Source organism: Cuculus canorus, chromosome 1 (genome assembly GCF_017976375.1).
Source record: "Cuculus canorus isolate bCucCan1 chromosome 1, bCucCan1.pri, whole genome shotgun sequence".
Lineage (NCBI taxonomy): Eukaryota > Metazoa > Chordata > Aves > Cuculiformes > Cuculidae > Cuculus > Cuculus canorus.
Window position 1 is genome coordinate 96811140 of NC_071401.1, and position 20563 is coordinate 96831702.

Here is a 20563-nt window from a genome sequence, read left to right on the forward strand (position 1 = left end):
TCAACCCTTCAAAACAGGATTTTAGCTTCCTAAAGAAGCCATGCTTTTAGTGAAACATCTACCTTTTGATTAACTTTCACCTATTCACAACAAAGCACACTGTGACAACTGGGTAGTAGGCACAAGAGAGGAAAACAGGCTCCCAAACGTGCCACGTTGCCCATGCTTAACGTAAGAACTTATGAGGGGAGCCTGTACAAGATAAGCACCCACCACTCATTCTTCCTCAGCAGAATTTACTCGCTTTGCATAAGAAAGCCGGGGGGGAAACAAATACAAAAATAACCCACAAAAAAAAAATGGGGGAGCTTAAACGTAGCAAGATCAGCAAGTCAAATCACGCAGACCCTCACCCCATCCCTTCTCGCCCGGACACAAGAGACCGACACCAAAATTTCGGTTGCCAGGACAAAACGCACACTTTCGCCCCTCCCCCCCCCCCTCCCCCCCCCGCCCCTATTTGCCCCAATCCGTCTCCCATCCCGGCCGAGTTTTCGCTTAAGGCGTTCGCAAGGCTGCGAATCGCCAGGCCCCGCTGTGCATAGGCCGAAAGGATCAGTGCGAGGCCCGGTGCCGGTGCGAGTCTCGGGTGTTTCCCCCACCCCCCCGTCGCAGTAGGCCCCGCCGCGCCGGGCAGCCTCGTTACCCGCCGTGCTGCTGCTGTTCCTGCTCTTCCTGGATCTCCCGCATTTTGCTAACCACAAAGGATCGGAATATCTGCTCGATGTTAGCGGCCATGACAGCGGCCGCCGCGCCGGGGCCTCTCCGCGCTGCGCTTCCCCCCCCTTCGCCAACGCCTCTCTCCTTCCTGCCGGAGGCGCGCGGCCTCCACTACCCCACAATGCACCGCAGCACCGAACGTCCGCGCCCTCCCGCTATTGGCTGCGCTCTCGCGGGTTACGCAGCCAAGGGGGCGGGGCCCCCTGGAAGGACGCTCTAGCACTCGGTAGAACCCACAGAGCGACAGCACTTCCGGGAATGGGGGGGTGGGATGGTGTCTCGTGTCTCGCAGTTCGCGTTTCTGCCCCACCTCCACACACACGCCGCCATGTTGTCGCGCGCGCCCCGCGCGCTCACGCTTCCCAGCCCCGCGCGCGCCCGCCGCCCTCCCCCGCATTTCCTTCCCCCCCCCCCAATACTCCGTGACTGCGACCGGGACATCCCCGCCATGCCAGGATGAACCCGTTTAAATGCCGTGAACACACACATTCTCGACCCATCTCGCACCCCGTACACTGAAAGGCTAGGAGATCGGGGGGAGGAGGGAGGGGGGGGTACCACAGTAGCTACCGGTCGCTGCGGCCCCGTCCCACGCGATGGTGCCCTGGGTTGGGGGGGGCTCGCGCGTGTGCGCGCGCGTGGGCTCCTCCACTCTCCCCTCCCCTCCCTCGCGCGCCCGGAGCTCTCACCTGGCCGGGGGCTCCGGCTGGGCCATGGTCGGCAGAGGCGCGGGGCCGCGCGTGCCGGCGCGCGCGAGGCCGGCGGGGGCGGGCGGCTGCGCTGCCATTGGTCTCCATGGAAGAGAGAGGGAGAGAGGGGGGAGGAGGCCTCGCGCTCGCTCGCGCTCGCTCTGTCTCCAAACCACCCCCCCCCTCCGCCTCCAGCGGCGGCGCCGCCCCGAGGGTGGCCCTGGCGGCCTCGATCGCTTCCCTTGCCCGGCCGAGCGGCTCCCCCTGCCTGTGCCCGCAGGGGGAAAGGAACAAAGGGAGCGGTGGGCTGGGGGGCAGCCACTGCTCCAGGACGGTCTGCGCACCCTTTTCTGCGCCTTAGTGATGCGTACGCTTATCTATGTAGAATCATAGAATGGTTTGTTGGAAGGGGACTTAAAGCCCATCCAGTTCCAACCCCCTGCCATGGGCAGGGACACCTCCCACCAGACCAGGCTGCTCAGGGTCCCATCCAACCTGGCCTGGAACACCTTCAGGGATTGGGCACCACAGCTTCCCTGGGCAACCTGTGCCAGTGTTTCACCACCTTCATTTGGAAGAAATTCCTCCTTACGTCTAGTCTAAATCTGCCCCTCTCCGGTTTATATCCATTCCTCCTTATCACTACAAGCCTTTGTGAACAAAGACCTTAACCACTTCTTAGCTTGCTTTCTCCTCCCTAGGTCCCACCTTAGTACTGACAGCCTGTACAAATTCGGATCAGACAATCAGAATGATGCTGTGAAAAAGGCCAAACTCAATAATCAATGGCAATTTGATTATTAAGCAGGTATTGCTTTAATACATAACACGATGTCGGGGATACAGAGAATCATTTCACCTAATATATGTGTGTCCATTGAGTCTGGTCACAAGACTTTTATACTGGCTAAACATACATATTCATATAGATTCTCAGAAACACTGCTAACGTATTTGGGAAATATTGGTTAAACATACATAGAACTCATTATCATATCTTATGACCCACTCTCAAATGTACATTACAGTTCCTCTGTGTCTCCAGAATCCTCTGATGCTCTTTATCTTATCTCCTACTCCCTTGTGTCCTCTTGGTGAGCTCAGGTCTGTCCTTTGTTCCTGCTCAGGGACTGTCCGTGTTTCAACTAGTGAACAAGCTAAACTCCTGTTATAATCACCTTCTTTCTTACTGCAAGCTGGCCAAGATTTAGTTCTTATCAATATTCTTCTTATTCTTAATGATTTATTCCTTCCTTCAAGAACGACCTGGGTTGGAAGGGATCTCACAAGCATCGTGGAGTTCAACTCCTGTCCCTGCTCAGGGCAACCCCAGCCTTCACACCATGAGGGGATTGTCCAAATGCTTCTGGAATATTGTTATAATACAAGGAGCAGCTACTGTTACAAAAAGTGGGATATTTTTCATCTAAGCTAAAGCAGAGTTAAGTTTTCACCCAAGTCACAGTGTTTTTTGAATGTTAGGCAGAATGTCCCTCTGATAGTGTCCTTTTTTATAGCATGTTTCCTTCCAAAGAGTGTTTTTCCAGACATTCCATTCTTTTAAGATTATAACACCTTGTGTGCAGTGTGATCTGTGCTGAACGGATGTGTCTGCTGCAATCACCTCTGCTTGCAGCCTTTCTCATCTCAACTGCTGGGTCAGAGATGACTCCGAAGCTCCAAATTAGGAAGAGATTTGACTGTTGTGAAGTTCGTAATAACATTATGGCCTCAACTTACACCAGGGGGGGTTCAGATTGGACATCAGGAGAAATTTCTTCACTGAAAGTGTTGCCAAGCACTGGTAGAGGCTACCCAGGAAGGTGGTTGGGTCACCATCCCTGGAGGTATTTAAAGGCTGGGAGAAGAGGTGCTTGGGAATATGGTTTAGTAGTGGACAGGTATGGTTGGACTTGATGCTCTCAAAGGTCTTTTCCAACCTAGTGATTCTATGATTAGAATTAATCCTTAGAAAGTAACAGAATATACACAAGGTTTCTGGGAAAATTTACACATATGCATGTGAGTGGGAAATAAATTCTGTCCTAGCTCTTGTCTCGCTGCACACAATTGGTGGAGATCGCTCCCTTGTGTTGCCCAGGGCTGATAAAGGATGCCTGCTTTCTAAAACTCCAAAACGAGTCTTAGAGAGTTTATTTGCTAGCATTTTTGTTATCAAGAGGGCAAAGGGAAACACCACGGCCACCATCAATAAATAAGTGACACCTCAGTGAGAGCCCACCTGCAGAGCTGTGTCTTCTCCACGTCTTGGTGCCTTCCTTCTTTTGGAATGCACCACAAATCCATTTGTCACCAGTGCAGCTGCTTGGGGAATCCCCCTCATGCTGCCTCAAATCCAACTCTGAAACATACATGCGTACAAATATGATTTTGTCACTCTTCATCCTGTAAAACTGAATAACCCTACATCTTGAAGACTCTTCCCACACATACTTTCTTCTGGTGTCATGTAGTAGTAACTTAGGGGAGTTAGTTGACCCGAAATAAATGTAAAATACCTCTAAATCTAGGTATAAGTGCTTAATTGATGCTGGTGTCTTTATTTGCAACATCAGCCTGAAGTTCAGTGCGGTTTTGATGATTGCTTGCAAAACTCCTTACAAGCAGCCTTGTTTTGACTGAGTACTAGGAAAAATTCCTTTACCAAAAGGGTTGTCAAGCACTGGCACAGGCTGCTCAGGGAAGTGGTTGAGTCCCTACCACTGGAGATATTTAAAAGGTGTAGATGTGGCACTTAGGGACATGGTTTAGTGGTGGACTTGGCAGTATTAGGTTTATAGTTGGACATGATTTTAAAGGTCTCTTCCAATCTAAATGGTTCTGTGATTCTGCATTGCAGGGAAGTGGTCTGCCTTAATACTAACTTCGGAGAAATAATGGATTTGATACCTGGATCATTTCATTAACTTTATGTCACAGTCAATTTATTATATTTATTGTAGAAAGCAGTCATATTTATTTAAAAGGCCCATTCACAAATAATCTGTGCCCTTCATGCCATGCCAGCACTGATAAATTTTAGATCTTACAGTAGAATATAGTAGAATACTGTATCTAGTTTCTGGTATTCCATGAGCTAAAGATTAAAGCTGTTTCACTTGAACAATTTCAGACATACTTAGATTCCCCTGATGCAAGTGACCATGTCTAGACCAGGCACACTTTTACCCAGAGACAAGTGCTGATATTCCACAGAGGCATAAGGTTACCAGTAGGTTGCTGTAACAGCAAAGCTGCAAAGGCTTTCAGCATGATAGAATTCAAACTAACCCCTTCCAAGCAAAACCATCTGTACTCCAGAGAAGAGCATATTAGACTGGCATAAGTTAACCTATGGTAGGGGCTTTGGACAGAAAAACTGTTCCAGGCAGGGATCACACCTCTGATGCGAACCAAAGACAATCCACACTGACCTAGAGGAAAGGGACCTTTTTCAACCACAGTTAATTAATTCAAAGTAGCTTAACTATACAGATATCCCTACCACTGTAGATCTCTAGTTACATAAGGAAAATCATGAAGAAAGGTATAAAAAAAGCTAGGGAAGGATTTTAGTACATGCTGTGTATTTCTCTCTGGTTTCCTAAAAATGAACGTGGACAAAGTAATAACTGTAAAAATCACTAATCATAGCAACGAGAATCCACAGCCCTGTAGGAAAATAGGAAAATAACTATTCATGCTCTCCCCTCCGATCTCTGTTTGCCACAAAACCCCACAATCTTTTAGCTGAACACCTTTGTTCAGTTAGGTGTTAGGTAGCTTTCAGATTAATTAAATTAAATATTTTATTTTCATCATGTCAAACTCAGTGTTGGTTGCCAATACATTTAGCGTTCAATTTATAAACGTAGTATTATAGGACTTTACTAATACAATTCTGCCGCAATCCTTAACACTACTTAAAGAGTGTTCATTCATGTGACCATTCCTGTTTAAAGCAAGAGTCAAAGGTGTGCTTATAATATGCAAACAATATTTATTAAACCTGTATTTCATAATCTAATTTGCAAAGAACAGTGAGGTTTTCATATTCTATCTCTTGGAGGAGGGGAACAAAACTATGGATCAGATTTGGGGTTAACTGTACTGTTGCACAATTGTACTAAATTGGACCAAACGTCGCCCAACGCTCTCCATTTCACAAAGTAGAAACTTCAGTGTGGTACAAAGAAAGGAGCTGCTCCTACCTGGCACTTAAAGTCACATAGGAACAATCCCACTGGGAGGACACAGAAACACAATCCTTGCACAGTCCTATCCAGCCAACTTAATAAACCATCACCTTTACCCTCTGCAGCGACAGTCTGCTTCCCAGATAAAGCAAAACCAATAACCTGGATAAAGGCGAGGTTTCTCAGCTGGCTCAAGCACCCAGCTCAGCACGCTGTAGAATCACAGGTTAGGGTTGGAATTGTGAGAATTAATTGATAAGTTTTGCTGCAGCTGGTTTGTCTGTTTAATTATCTCATCATATAAATCTGCCTTGTGAGATGTAGCTTGTTTAGGTCAAGAGATAACCTGTCTTAGGGCTGTGAGAATTTATCGATACGTTTAGTTGTCTTGTAAGATCAGGAAGATCTAGTAAGGTCTTGTAAGATCTCCTGTTCTAGGTCAGGAGATCATCTGAAGGGAGTCTCCAGGCATGGTTGGATAATTTAAAAAAGAATGCATATTCTTTGAGAATTTACATGTTTCTTTGTCTAAAACTAGTGTATCTACCCACTACTTTTGTAAGATGGGATGCTTTTTTTTTTTTTTTAGAAGGGCATCCGATTCAGCACTGAATTGTAAAATAAAAATATGATTGCCTTTGTCCTTTTCACAGAAGGTACCTTAAAGCCCATCCAGTTCCAACCCCCTGCCCATGGCAGGAACACCTCCCACCGGATCAGGCTGCCCAAGGCCCCATCCAACCTGGCCTTGAACACCTCCAGGGATGGGGCAGCCACAGCTTCCCCGGACAACCTGTGCCAGTGCCTCACCACCCTCATGGGGGAGAAATTCTTCCCAATATCTGATCTAAGCCTTTCTCCTACCCATTTAAAGCCGTCCCCCGTTGTCCTATCACTCCACGCCTTTCTAAAAAGTCCCTCCCCAGCCTTCTTGATGTTTCTAGGCTTAAGGAGTTAACGTGCCAAAGCCAATGAGCGCATCCCCAACTCCCCTTCCCCTCCCCCCTCCTCCCGCCGCGCGGTGCCCTCCGGGTACTGTAGTTTTTCTGTCGGTGGCGGCGGGGGTGGAGGATGCCTTCCCGCTCCTTAAATTCCTGCTGAAAGAAAGTAAGTTTTGCGGGGAGGTTGGACGGGCCGCTGGGTTCCCGGTGCCGCCGCCCGCGGGCGGGGGGGGCTCCACGTGCTCCGCGGCACCGCCGGCAGTGATGCGGGAACAGCGGGCACTGAGGGGCCCGGGAGCGTCCTGGCGTGGGTCTGGCCCAGCGCTGTGCCGTGTCCTTATCGATAATCAGCATGAAGTGATACAGGAAGCTGTTACCATTGCAAAAGCGGAAGATTTTGATTTAAGCTAAAGTTTCATCCAAGTAACTGTTCTTTGAAAGTCAGACAGAATGTCCCTCTGACCATGTTTTCTTCCAGGCAGTGTTTCTTCAGACCCTGTTCACTCTTTGGAGACGATCACCCCATGTGCTCAGTGTGATCTGTGCTGAGCAGCTGTGTCTGCTGCAATCCCCTCTGTTTGCAGCCTTTCCCATCTCCAGTGCGGGGTCAGGCAGAGCTGGAGCCAGCTCCAAATCAGCAACGGATTTGGCTGCTATGAAGTTTGTAATAACATTAAAATCAGTTCTTGGAAAGTAATAGAATAGGCATAAGGTTTCTGAGGGAGTTGATCCCTGTGCACATGCGAGGGAAATCCATCCTGTCCCAGCTCCTGTCTGGCTGCACAGGATGGATGGAGACGAATCCCTTGTGTTGCCCAGCCCTGCGTAAAAATGATGCTGCTGTCTAAAACTCCAAATGAGTCTTGGAGAGTTTATTTGCTGGCATTTTTGGTATCAAAGGGATTGATGTACCCTTTGTAAGTTCATGGATGACACTAACCTGGGAGGAAGTATTGATCTGCTTCAGGGTAGGGAGGCTCTGCAGAGGGACCTGAACAGGCTGGATCGATGAGCTGAGACCAGTGGGATGGGGTTCAACAAGGCCAAGTGCCGAGTCCTGCAATTGGGACACAACAACCCCGTGCAGCGCTACAGGCTTTGGGAAGAGCAGCTGGGAAGCTGCTGGGTAGAGAAGGACCTGGGGATGTCGGTGACAGCAGCTGAGCATGAGCCAGCAGTGGCCCAGGTGGCCAAGGGGGCCAGTGGCATCTTGGCTTGGGTCAGAAACGGCGTGGCCAGCAGGACCAGGGTGGGGATGGTGCCCCTGTGCTCAGCACTGAATCCCGTATTTAGTTTTGGGCCCCTCACTACAAGAAGGACATAGAGGGCCCGGAGCACATACAGAGAAGGGAATGGAGCTGGAGAAGTGACTGGATCACAAGTCCTATGAGGAATGGCTGAGGAGGCTGGGGTTGTTTAGCCTGGGAAAAAGGAGGCTGAGGGGAGACCTCATCACTGCCTACAACTGCCTGAAAGGAGGTTGCGGAGACTTGGGTGTTGGTCTGTTCTCCCAAGTAACAAAAGAGAATGGCCATAAGTTGCTCCACAGAGGTTCAGGTTGGATATTAAGAAAAATTTCTTCACTGAAAGTGTTGTCAAGCACTGGCAGAGGCTACCCAGGGAGGTGGTTGGGTCACCATACCTGGAGTTGTTTAAAGATGGGGAGATGAGGTGCTCGGGGCTATCGGTTTAGTAGTGGACAGGTATGGTTGGACTCGATGCTCTCAAAGGTCTTTTCCAAGCAAGCTATTCTATGATTCTATGATTTATTGTAACCACATGTCTCCTGCCCAGAATTACTTCTGGGGAGCTTGATGTGTGGCATTTTTAAAGGTATGGGGCTTTAAAGAATTGTAAAATGCATGTGGCTTTTATTTCTGTGGGTTGGGGTTTTTTCTTTTGCTCTGTTTGGCTTTGAGAAAAAGTGGTGAAATATTTGCTCTAAAGTAAAGATTAAACTTCTAACCTCACTTGGTTTGGACTTTGACTCACTTTGATTCTTTCCCTGCTGTTTGCAGAGTTGGGGGCTTACCAACTTTAACACTGGTCCACTTTGGTTTTACTTTTTTAAATCCATCCATGGGATACTTGAAATTAATGAGCAGACTTGGTACTTATTTCACTATGTTGTATGTGTAACTGCAACTGTAACACAGAAAGGGCATTTTTATCCCCTCCCTCCCATTCATTCTGCTTTTCAGCTAGTAGCTTCTGCTGAGGCTTTGATGGTGAGGAACACTGAGCGCTTCCAGATTCCCTCATAGAGTTTAATGTATCAAAATTTAGTACTTTGGCGAAGGTGATAAAACTTCTAACGTCCATTTATTTTTAGCGGTGAAACTTGAAGTAGCATTTTGGCTAGAAAATGCACAATCCATCCATTCAGAGAACCACAACAAGAGGCAAGACACCTGCCTTGCGAATATGCAGTTCAGTTTATGAAAGACATGTTTTGTCTCAGCTCTGGTTCAGGCATTCCATGTGATGCTGGAGGTTTCCACAGGGGTGAAACATGGATAATAATGACTTTTCTTTTTTTTTTTTTTTGTTTTATAAAGGTGTCTGATACACTACACTATAGGGTTTGGACAGAGCCAGGAATTAGTCCTAAATAAAATACATGAGCAAAAGAAGCTTATTTAAACCCAAAGCTATAACTAAAAACCATAATTACCACCTAATTCTGGAGGCCTCTGAACTCCTTAAGCAACTCTTTACGGTATTGAAAGCTAAAGAAATTAAGAGGCCATGCTGTTTTCCTTCAGGATGAGCTTAATGCTGCCCTAGCCTAAATTTGTGATTCTGTCATCATGTTTTGGCCATTTTGCCAGTTTAGGTGCCATGTGTGTTTGTTTCTGCACCTTGTATTACACCAGCAGAGATGCCTGCACAATTAGTGCTGTGAATTCCCTCTGGAAACTGATCCACATAGGAAAAAAAATGTGGAGAGTCATGGATCTCTTCCTCTCCCCAGCCCTCATTTGATTCTCTGCTCTGACTCACCCTGTGACCATAAACAGGTTAGGGCAAGAGGTGGGGATGAGCAGTTGGGTGAGAAGGTATATTATGTTTGCCACCAGCTAAGTTCAGGTTTCTTGATCAATCAAGATGGTGTGAGGGTGCGGTGCATGGGACAGCTGGGCTGATAAGCAGCCTGCTGCAGCAAAACTGAGCTCTTTTCACCTGCTCTGGCTGCTGCCTTGTGCTGCTTCCCTTGTACTCTCTGTGGTGATCGCATCATCCCTCAGTGATGTAGTTTAGCTCATTAAACTGATGGAAAGGTTTTCATATATATATGTGTATATATATATACACACACATATGTTTTTGCTTCACTGGGTTGGTTGCTGTTGTAATGTTAGCTTTCCAGCTTTATTGGCTGCCTGATCCAAGTGACTGCACACCCTTGGCACACATGGGGTAAGAGAGGGAAGGAGAGACTGGAGGTGGAGAAGTTGGTGGGACCAATGGGAAGCTGTACTGGCAAAGGGCAGCATGAGCCAATTGTGAAACAGCAGTCAGTGAACCTGCAGCTTGCACATTTCAGGCTCAGATTGGGCTCCAAGCTTGAACAGGGTCCAGCAGTTGGCAGAGGTTCACTGAGAAGGCCATCTCGGAGATCACCTTGTATATACCAAGGTCTCTGTGCACTCATAACATGCAGCGGACTCTTAAGAAATTACTCAACCTGCTGATCAGTGTTAATTCAGAAGGCAGAAGAGCAGGGTTCAGCCTGATGCCATTTAGGACCATGAAGCTGAGTAAAGGATGGCAGGGTCCCGGGAGGGAATATAGCAGCAGCCACACTGCAGCTGTTGAAGCTAGGAGGAGGAAATCCTAGGTTTTGGCTTCTCCAAGCAGTTCTTTCAGTGTTTTATCCCATTACAGGCCTATGAAAAAAAACTGTGTAAATGATCCTGGCTCCTAAGGCTAGAAACCAATACTACTCTTGGAGGGGTGGCAGCTGAATTGCATAGCTTTCCCAGTTTTCTGTTCTTGCTGTTCCCTGTGAGTCTTCATTTCTTCTCCGTTTCCTACCTAGCGTCCAGAGGAAGAATGAACCTTCTCCTTTAGTCCAAAGCCAAGTGATAAAAACTCTTCTTTAAGGACTAGAAGACTCTTCTCCAGGGACTAGGGGATGTGGGTTTGAACCTTCTGGGTGATGCTGGGCTTGGGTTCTTTGTGTTTGGGGTAAGTGCTGTCACTGCTGGGATGTTTTGTAGCCTAAGTTCTAGGAAAGGTAGGAGTTAAGATGCTCTGGGCAAGGACCATGTCTTTTGTGTAGAAACAAATGCCTGCATCAGATTTCCAGAGTCCCAGTGTGGGGAAGCTAAGGTATTGCAGCTTTTAAACAGGCTGCAGCTAATGTTAAACATTACACGTGCAGTGATAAGAGTAGATTGCTGCTGCCTCAAAGGCAGATTTTGCCCTCAAGTTCTTTTGCTCAGCTCTGTTGTCCCATCCATTCACTGTTACTGTCTACACAACTTGGCTGAAGGCGCTGTAAGCCAGTTCAGATTACAGAAATCTGTTTTGAACTGCATTTTTATTTTGCTCAGGCTGGTTTTATAAGATTTCAGTGAATTGACTATGCTCAGGTGAGCGCTGGAGCTGGTATGAGGAGGAGGAAAGCACATCTGTGTTAATGACATCCCCTTTCAGTGACAGCAAAGTGTATGAATGGGTCCAGCCTTAATGCATGTGTAAATTTTGGCAGCAAAGTGCAAACCTGCTTATAGAATCACAGAATCGTTTATGTTGAAAAAGACCTGCAAGTCTGACGGGAAACCTAGCAGTGCCAAGTTCACCACTAAACCGTGACTCTAACACCATATCTACACGTCTTTTAAATACCTCTGGAGCAAGTACCTTTTAGTGAAGGGCTGAAGCACTGGGGGTGCAGCCCAGTGCAACATTTTAAATGTACATAAGTGTTATCATTGTCATTCCACCCTTGGCCCAGATTTTGTTGAAACTAAGACAGTAAAAAGTATCTTTTAAAACTGCTTGGTTTTGTGAAAAGCTTTTGCAGGCAGGTTTTCAAGGTTTGGTGGTAGCTGGTTCACCAAAACAAAACATGCTCCACCTAGGAAGCCAAGAGCACTGGCTTAAAAAAAAAGCCACTGTCTGAAGCAGTGAGCTGCCACCAGTCATGCCCTTTGCTGTTTGTGCCCTGCTGCATAGATCTTATTTTAATTGCACCTTTTTACTGCATTAGTTAGGGGTGTGGTGACAAGGCAATGGTTTGTTATGAGACTCCACCTAGTTGAGATAAAATATTTGGGTACCTTGCACCACACACTTCTGATATGAAACTGAAACTTGGAAAGAAATTTTACATTTTCTTATAGAGTCATCTTCATACATGCAACCAAAGAGCACAGTTTCACCCCCAAGTCTGTACACAGGATCAGTTTGAGGAAGAGTCAGTGCCTCCTCTCCCTTCCCTGTTAACAGGGAAGAGGCAGCAACTAACTTAGCAACCTCATCTCTCTCCTTCCTGTATTTGAAGTCTCACCATGCCCTGTGGAAGAGCTGGGATGGAGAATGCCGTCAGACACTGTTGGGTTTGCCTTCCTCACCTAATTTTCTCTGCTTCACAGGCCCTGACCTACTGGAAGAGTCGCCCAGCTCCTCGGTGAGCCCTGCCTTTCGTGAAGGATAAAGGTCTCTAGGCTGATCTTTGTCCCTGCTGATCTACCACTAGCAACCTCAGGGACAGGCTTTGGAAATCGACTTGTCTTCACTCTGTCCTCATATCCTCTCCTTTGGGATGCATGGAGTGATTAGCTTGTTTCTGCTTTCCTGTTCTTATTTCCTATAAGGACCTAGTAATAGACCCTTGCCTCAAATGCCACCTGTCTTTATTTTAAAACATCTTTTAAACAAACATATCTTCCTTCTTTAGGACAGCAGACAATGGTCACTTAAGGTAATTACCTACTGTGTTTTGGAATCTTTTTGGAGTTTAAGGATTTTACATATACCTTCAAAAGAAACCCCGGTGTTTGTGGTAATCCCCTAAAGTGTGAATCGTTTTGGGCCTTTCAGGAACAAATTTTTGGCTCCTGGATTACTGAGAAAATAAAAAGAAATGTCACTTATTGGAATTTTCATGTTTAATACAAGATACCATTAGGCAGCAGAGGGCCAACACAGAATCTTTCTATGTCAGTGTGAAAAAGAAAGGATGCAGCTGCTAGATTTGAGTGTCCTAAACTGGGATTGCCACCAAAAGTTCTTCTCAAGCTGCATCCCTAAACAAAAGTTGCTAGGATACCACTTGTGGGATGCACAAATAACACTTGAGTTTCAAAAGAAATGGCTGAAACTGATCTTTTACTCACGTTTTGTTATAAAATTGTTAAATTTTATTACAACTTACAATATATAGATTGTTCTATTTGCCTGCTTCAGTGTAAAACTTTATGCTCTATGTTATAACTTTTCTTCAGCTGGCAGTAGTGTTAGAATATGTTATTTCTGGAGAAAAAAAGGAAGTGATTATTTAGGTGATTTGCCAGCACGGTGAGTTACTTTAGCCGGCAACAGTGTCGCTGGGTCTTCAAGCCTGTCGTTCTACTATTTTTAAGTGGTAGGCTTAGTGGAGCATGAATGTGCATCATGCACCTTATTCTTTCATTCTGTCAATATGCACAGGACTATGCGTGGCCTCATTTCTAGCCAAAAAGAGAATGTTCATAATCTGATTAGGGAACAGTTTTAACTGCAAAATAATACCTGGAGTGGGACGGAATTTATTTTGCCAGTTTAGAAACAACAGGATGTTCTGCTTCTGCTCTGCAGTTTTTGCTCCTTAAATTTGTGTGCAATTTTCTGGCCCCTCTTCCCAGCTGGAATGGCTGGACTTTCCCATTCATTTGCTGTCTGCACAGTGTCGTCATCGGGGTGGTTATATTGGGACACGGGTACTACATTTTAACTGGAGGCTGCTTATCTCCTTTCTCTTTGTGCATCTGAACCCTTGAGTACTATACTCAGACTAGCAGCGTGTAGGCTAGAGTAAGTATGTTCTCTGTTCAGTTTTGAGTCTCTGCACTCAGTTCTCAGGTACTCGTAAGACAATGCTGTAATGTGTATAGATCAACTTATTATTGATAAAATTAGCCTTAAAATCATTATTTAATTACAGCTGTCTGTGGACAGCGCTGGAAACGTGCTTGCTTGGTTTAACTTTAGCATGGAAGAGCGCTGCCTGCTGCAGGATAATTTTTCATTCTTTTGTACTGTATTCTTTGTCCTATGTTACTGTCTTTGTTCTAGGTTACTCTCTTTATCTAATTAATCCTTTCATTGTAACCAGGTCCTTATTCTTTTATCTTATCTTTTTGCTTGAATTGTAATGTAAAAGAAGTTTAGCATAACTTGGTGTCCCAAATATGTACAGCATAACTGACGATTTTTACCCTGATGGTTTTTTTTTTTTTTATTGCGAGTAATCCTGGAGTTTTGTAATTAAAATATCTCTGCTACTTTGCAACATGTATATTTTGTCACTGTTATTTAGAAAGCTATTGATTTTCCCAGCCTGAAACTATAATTAAACTTTCAGTCCAGAGTGTTCAGTTCAGACTGAACAACTCAGTGTTAGTTTTATGTGTTTTATCCCTTTATTAATGTTTATTTTGCTTTTAATCTGACTGGATGTTTTGCCTAAAGGTATCACAGCATGAACGAATCTTTCCTTCATTAATGGATTAAAACACATTAGCAAATGGCGTAGAATTACCTTCTAAAACACGTCCAGTCTGTTCCAGTCTAAAGTGTATTACGAAGGACTTGGCTTAAAAAATTGGGCTCACCATACGCATTGCAGAGTGCCTTCAGAGCAGAAACCATTTCCTGCATAGCCCAGGTCATCGGGAAATTCGAGTTTTTCCAGGTCAGAGTTGTCCAAGCAGCTATAGTCAAGAAGAGCTGTAGCAGCTGACTGGGAGGAAAGGCAATGCCCCTGTCTCATCAGTTGGCTGAAAATCTGCTTTCTGTCGTGTCTTTTTGCCTTTCCATTAGAAATCTGTGGGTGTTTTTTCGTTTTTTCTGTTCTTTTTTTTTTCTGTTTAGGATGAGCATTGTCCTCTCTTATCCTCCTGCAAAGGAGGGGGCAACAGAGGATTTTCAGACAGCTCTCAGGAGTGGAGCTGTCACTTGCATTCATTTCAGGTGCTTCCCATGTCAGGGGGGTTTCTTTGAGGCTACCTTGGGAGACGCTGCAGGCATTGGCAAGCACAGGTCAATGACCAGCTGCTTAATGGAAGAGGCACAGGGAACGACCAAGGGTTGCATGTTACGTGTGCCAGGATTACGGCAGTAAGACATGTTGTTCCCTTTGACTAAAACTCTTATCTGGGCTGTGTTCCTCCCTCTCGGATAAATGGGACTGGGTTGGTACCACAGAGAGACACGTCAGGCCTTGTCGCTCGTCATGCAAAGTCCTGTAAGCAAACCATACCATTTTCCACATGAAAATAATCTTCTTTATTCTCATTAGTTCAAATGCTTTATATAGCCTTTTTTATAGGTTTGATTTTTATTTTGCATGTGTTACAATTCAAAGCCTTTAGATGATTATTTTTTGCAAGTAGTGCATGCTGCACTTGGGCTTAGGACTACCTGCTGATTTGTAGCTGCTCGCTTTCTGCTCCCCTGAATAGTTTCTTCAGGGACTGTTTGATTTCAGTGAATAAAACCTCACTTTAACCAGTGCAGTGGCATCATTCGTGTATGTAATTTATATATGGTTGGATTGATGTGACTCTTAACAGCTTATTCTGTGAATAGCTTAGGAGGCTTACCTTTGCTTTTCACGGAGCTACAAATAAATGAATATGTACTTCTTCTATAAAATATCTACTTATTTTATTCATTTATGTACTATTTTCTGAATTCCAGTATTTTTTTTTATAGTGTAAGTGAACTCTTCTATTCCCTTGCTAGTTGTGGGGCATCATTGTTAGGATGGTGATTCTGAGGTGATGTACATCAATAAATATATAGAGTATACTCATAGAAGTAAACGGATCTTGAAAAGCAAAGGGTAACTTTCAAAGCTGCTCAAAGAAAAACTGTAATATTGACATTAATCCAGTATGGGTATGTTATGTGTACACACACACACATAGGGGAGGATGAAACTGAGAGTTAGTTTCATTTTTGTGACGATTTTGTTTCCAAACTGCTGAAAAAGATTTTGGACAGTTTAAAATTACAATCAGATTACAGCCTTAACTCATATACTCGCTCTCTGAGGGCCAAGAGAGCATTAATGTGTTTTACTAAAACTCAGCAGAACAGCAGAGAGAGGAGTGGATGTCCTGCAGTACCTTGCCAGAGCGACCTCCTTTACTAATGGCACCTGACCCTTCTCTGTTGCTTGCCTTGTGGTTGTTCTCTCCTAAGGAAAGCTAGAGCTGGAAGTTAATTTCCCTGACTCATAGCTCTTGGCTTTTCCTCTTCATGAAATATTTAGAGCTCTTTCAGATATTACCTTTAAAATCTCTTGAGTGGTCGCATTCAGCTTCCTAACACTGTAATACTGTGTTCGTACCATCCAAAGGGCTTTGTACTTTGCAGGCTTGGATCCTGCAGGAATTTCTCTAGGTTACAAATCCCAGCCCAGTCACTCGTCAGGGTTTTCTCTTTATCACAGACTTCTGTGTAACCTGGAACAGTTGCCAATCTGACTAACACAAAACCAGGATGGATTGCTGTGCAGGTCACTTCAGTGTTTAGGATCGCTTCAGTCTTTGATGTATAGTTATATCCCATCTAATTAAGTCAATTCTCCATTTTCATGTATGTATCTCACTTCTTTTTCTATTTTTTCTAAACCAACAAAACCCTTACAGAAATACTGTTGCCTGAAACAAAAGTGATGTTCATCTCTGTTGTGAGTTGCCTTGCACCCAGCACTTAAAACTGTGGTCTGCAAAGCTCTTGCTTTCCTAACCTCACTCACCTAATTTTGGCTGTTTCGCTTGCGTTCTGGTTTTGTGCAGACTAATGGCTGATCGGGTGCTTGTGATTGGCAGTGGAGGGAGAGAGCATGCGCTGGCCTGGAAGTTGGCCCAATCCCCACATGTAAAACACGTGTTTGTGGCTCCAGGAAATGCAGGAACAGCTGACAATGGAAAAATTTCCAATTCAGGTAAAAAGAAAAAAATACCATTTTTAAGTTTGGTAATTCAACAAGTAAGTTGCATTTATCAATCTGTTAATATGGTAAGATTATTGGTTTTACTATTTTTTAATGTTATGGGCATGTGAAATGGATTACTGAGATGAAGTTAAGAAAATATGGCTGAGCAAAGCCATGTGCAACTGCCACTCATTTTCTATGATCTCAGTTGTGATAACTAAGTCTTTGGGTTTGGAAGAGGAGGATGCAGCCAAACCTTTATCTATCTGATGCCCATTCCTCTGGGAATCTAGCTTGCGGTGGCTGCTGTGGTCCCTGTGTCCCAGCAGCCTCGCAGGGAAGGGGTGGTGGCTTCTCTTGGTACGCACTGCAGTTCAGCAACTGGTTAGTGAACAGCTGAGAAGTGCCTGAAGCAAATGCCAGCACCTCTAGGAGAGCGGCAGAGCTCTGAGTACTAAATATACTCCTGTGTTCTCAGAAGTGCATTGAAGCCCTGTGATCCCTGCAACCTTTGATGGGAATATTTTCTCACCTAAACTGTTCAGCCTTAGAAAAATATTAGTTTCTTTGTCGTAGTGATCTTAAGAAGTTAAGGGTATTTTTAAACATTTCTCTCTTAGCACTGGCTACCTGTTTTGAGCTCCTAGCTTAATGTGTTAAGCTCTGACTGGCTGTAATTAAAGCTATTCATAGTTATTAGTTTCGAGAAATAAAGATTAAGATATTTTAAATTGAGCGTTCAAAATTACATGCTGTGTTTGAAAAAAATACTGGTCCAAGGTGCTTGCCTGGAGGCACAGAGCGAATCAGTACAAAACCAGGGTTAATTAATCAGAGATTCCTGTCTTGTATCCTTTATATAACAGATCCTGGATTAGGTAGTTTAAACAACCTTCCTGAGTTTCCACTTCAAAACTCGTGATAACATAAGGAATTAAAGTTAATGTAGCATGGATTTGAACATGAATTATATACATTAATTTTCTACATTCATGTTTCTATGTGAGCAATATCATTCTTTTATCTTACCATTTCATGTGGAAACATGAATCCTATCAGATTCTTATACAGCATGTAATTATCGTATTTAAGTCCATTGGAATGCTGTTTAAATACAGGCTGTTTAGTATTGTAATATCATAGTATCATAGTATAGTTTGGGTTGGAAGAGACCTTAAAGATCATCTAGTTCTGAACCACTGCCATGGGCAGGGACACCTCCCACTGGATCAGGCTGCCCAAGACCCCATCCAACCTGGCCTTGAACACCTCCAGGGATGGGGCAGCCGCAACCTCCATGTTTAAATAACTATGTCTTTAATTTCTTTGATTAGTCACAGTATCATAAGTAGTTTTTGTTCTGTTTGATCTCTGAGGAGAGGGCCCAAGGAAGACCCTGATAGGAAAGTCATATGTTTCCTTCTCATCCCAGAAATTTAAACAAAAATCTTTACCCTTGTGCTAAATGGAGTCAACACCAGTCTGTATGGCTTGTAGAATGCAAGCAGTGTCTTTTAAGAAATGCTACACTTTTCTCTCACCTTTTTATTCCATAAAAAATACTGCACCCTCAACAGTGGAAAATATTTGAGCACGTGCGTGATAGTGCCTGAGCCAGGTCTGTGAAATCTATCATGTATACTAAAATGTTTTTTTCTAGACCATGGCACCACATGCATTTTGGGACAGAAATCCTGAGCCAACCAAGAGGTAGGAATCTAGAATTTATGAAGGGCTTGACATCCTTGGTTTTTAAGGAAACAATTTGTCTTGCCTGCTCAGTCATTTTAGTCCTGCCGGTGGGGTCTAAATTTTAAATCGGGAAAAATTGGAAAACAGCTTTACGGAAGCATATGAGCCCTGTTATGAGAATCTCCATGAAACTTCTACCTTTGTTTCTGGTTTTTTTTTTTTGGTATAAGCAAGATTTAGCTCTGAAAAGTTCATCCTCCCTGCATGGTTCATAAGGTTGCCTTTTATTAGCATTGCCTTTCTGGTTTTCAGATGATTTCTGAAACATATAAAAGCGAGCTTAAAATGATAAAATCTTTCAGTCCTTGCCTGTATCTAAGAAAGAAATCTTCATGGTAATTTGAATCAGTAATCATTTCTGACAGTAAAGACAGATTTAGGTTGAGTGACTAAATACAGTTCTATATTCAATTAATATTTAATTAACAGGACAGTTTTGGTACCAGAAGCATACAGAATCCAGACATAGACATGTGCATATCTCTGTGAATGGACTTCAGTGTCCTGGCGTCTTCTCAGTGTATTTTATACTCTTCACTTTAAGCTCTAGCTTTGAAAACCTTGGTCCAAGGAACCTTCTGGCTGGTTCAAAACGAATGTTTAGCTGTCATTTGAGAAATGAAACACAGCTCGAAAAATGTCCCCTTTTAGTCTATATCCTGAGGAAAATTATTTTTGGAGGGGAAAGTTAGTATTACTTATTAACAATGTGATTTCAAAGAGTTATAGAATCATAAAATGGTTTGAGTTGGAAGGGACCTTAAAGATCATGTAATTCCAACCTCCCTGCCGTGGACAGGCACACCTCCCACTGGATCAGGCTGATTTATTCCTTTCCTTTTGTTACTAGAACATTTCCAGACCATGTAAATCTTGCACCATGTTCGCTGTTTATATTACTAGTAGATCAGACCTGCAGCAAGACAGTTTGTGATGAGAAGTGCAGTCAGCTTATGGGCTCTTTCCTTTTCCTGCTCCCCTTCACATGGATTAATCTCACAGAGAACAGCAATTGTCACTCCTAAGTGGCCCACCAGCGCTCTCACTCTCTTCAATCATGATCTGCCATTCTCCAGCTTCTTTCACAACAGCCCCATGGGACTGAAAGACAATATTGACCTTTATGTTAATCAGTACTTTAAAGCCAAGTGTGTTACGCTTTTCCTTTTGCCCTCTTGTAAGCCAGAAGTCAATTGGCATGAATTACACATGGAAGTCAAAGGGCTTTGCTTCTCCTTGCTTACATGTTGGTGGAACAAAATTATCGAACTGTTAAATAGGTATTGGGTAGGTAGTTTTTATTAGTGTTCAGTCTGGTTCTTTTCCCTGCTCCACCCAAATATGGTAAACCTATAACCAAAGTGCAGATTTCATCTAGTTAAATTATGCCACTTCTTAAGCAGAAATGACCAGTTTTCTTGTGGAAACAGAAAATTTATTCATACAGGATGGCAGGAACACATAGGACACCAACATGAAATTGTATCTGTTTGTCCAACAGAAGCAGATGTATCACTGCCTCTCCTTTCTCTCTCATCACTTCCTCAAAAAGTAAGAAGAGACCATCAGCTCCTGGCATGCTTGCCACTATAGTTGCTAACACTAGATCACAGACAAAACTTGAAGCAAAGCAGTCTAGCTGCAAGGAGGGTCTGCTGGGCTGTACCGTGCTCCCTTTGCCTCCTTGGTGTGCCCTGATGTGTTAGTCCCCTCCCCACAGGGTCAGCCATTCCACCCTGGGCTGCACTCACCGTGGTTTTGGCTCTCTCTAGGTTCATGTTCCTGGCCTTTGTAGACCTTGGCTTTATTTATTCTTGATAAAAGCTGTGGAATTGCATTGCCTTTTGCGTAAATTTTTTATCATGAGATGTGACATTATTGTCTTTGTGCAAGCATTTTATTTTGTTTACACAGGTTTTGGTATTCCACATATGGTCATATTAAACATTTGTTTATGAAAAGATAGAAATCATAAGAACTTTAGACCAAATGTCCTTACCAATCATTATAGCACTTGCCCTAAGTTCAGCCTAATATAAGAAAAAAACGTTCAGATTCCTCTTTGTTTCAGAGGCGTCAGTTTAGTGTGGGAATTTTTAGCTGGCACTA

General features: G+C 44.2%; 2 protein-coding genes across 9 annotated transcripts in view; one reads left to right on the top strand and one right to left on the bottom strand.

The window, feature by feature from the left end:
• Window positions 1-1522, bottom strand: part of SON (SON DNA and RNA binding protein) — a 42555-nt gene extending 41033 nt beyond the window's left edge. For 2 of the 3 annotated variants that reach the window (XM_054064742.1, XM_054064763.1), the window contains exon 1: window positions 1410-1522. In XM_054064742.1, the coding sequence (XP_053920717.1) occupies window positions 1410-1507 (98 nt within the window). In that variant the 5' untranslated portion in view covers window positions 1508-1522. Of the gene's footprint in view, window positions 1-646; window positions 815-1409 lie in introns of those variants that run through there. The other variant, XM_054064752.1, reaches the window with a different exon arrangement.
• Window positions 1523-6579: 5057 nt separating this feature from the next.
• The window catches only part of GART (phosphoribosylglycinamide formyltransferase, phosphoribosylglycinamide synthetase, phosphoribosylaminoimidazole synthetase), a 42308-nt gene continuing 28324 nt past the window's right edge, over window positions 6580-20563 (top strand). The window contains exons 1-3 of one of the 6 annotated variants that reach the window (XM_054060612.1): window positions 6635-6712; window positions 12150-12184; window positions 16563-16711. In XM_054060612.1, coding sequence (XP_053916587.1) covers window positions 16567-16711 — 145 coding nt within the window. In that variant the 5' untranslated portion in view covers window positions 6635-6712; window positions 12150-12184; window positions 16563-16566. The other 5 variants (XM_054060617.1, XM_054060633.1, XM_054060625.1 and 2 more) reach the window with 5 other exon arrangements.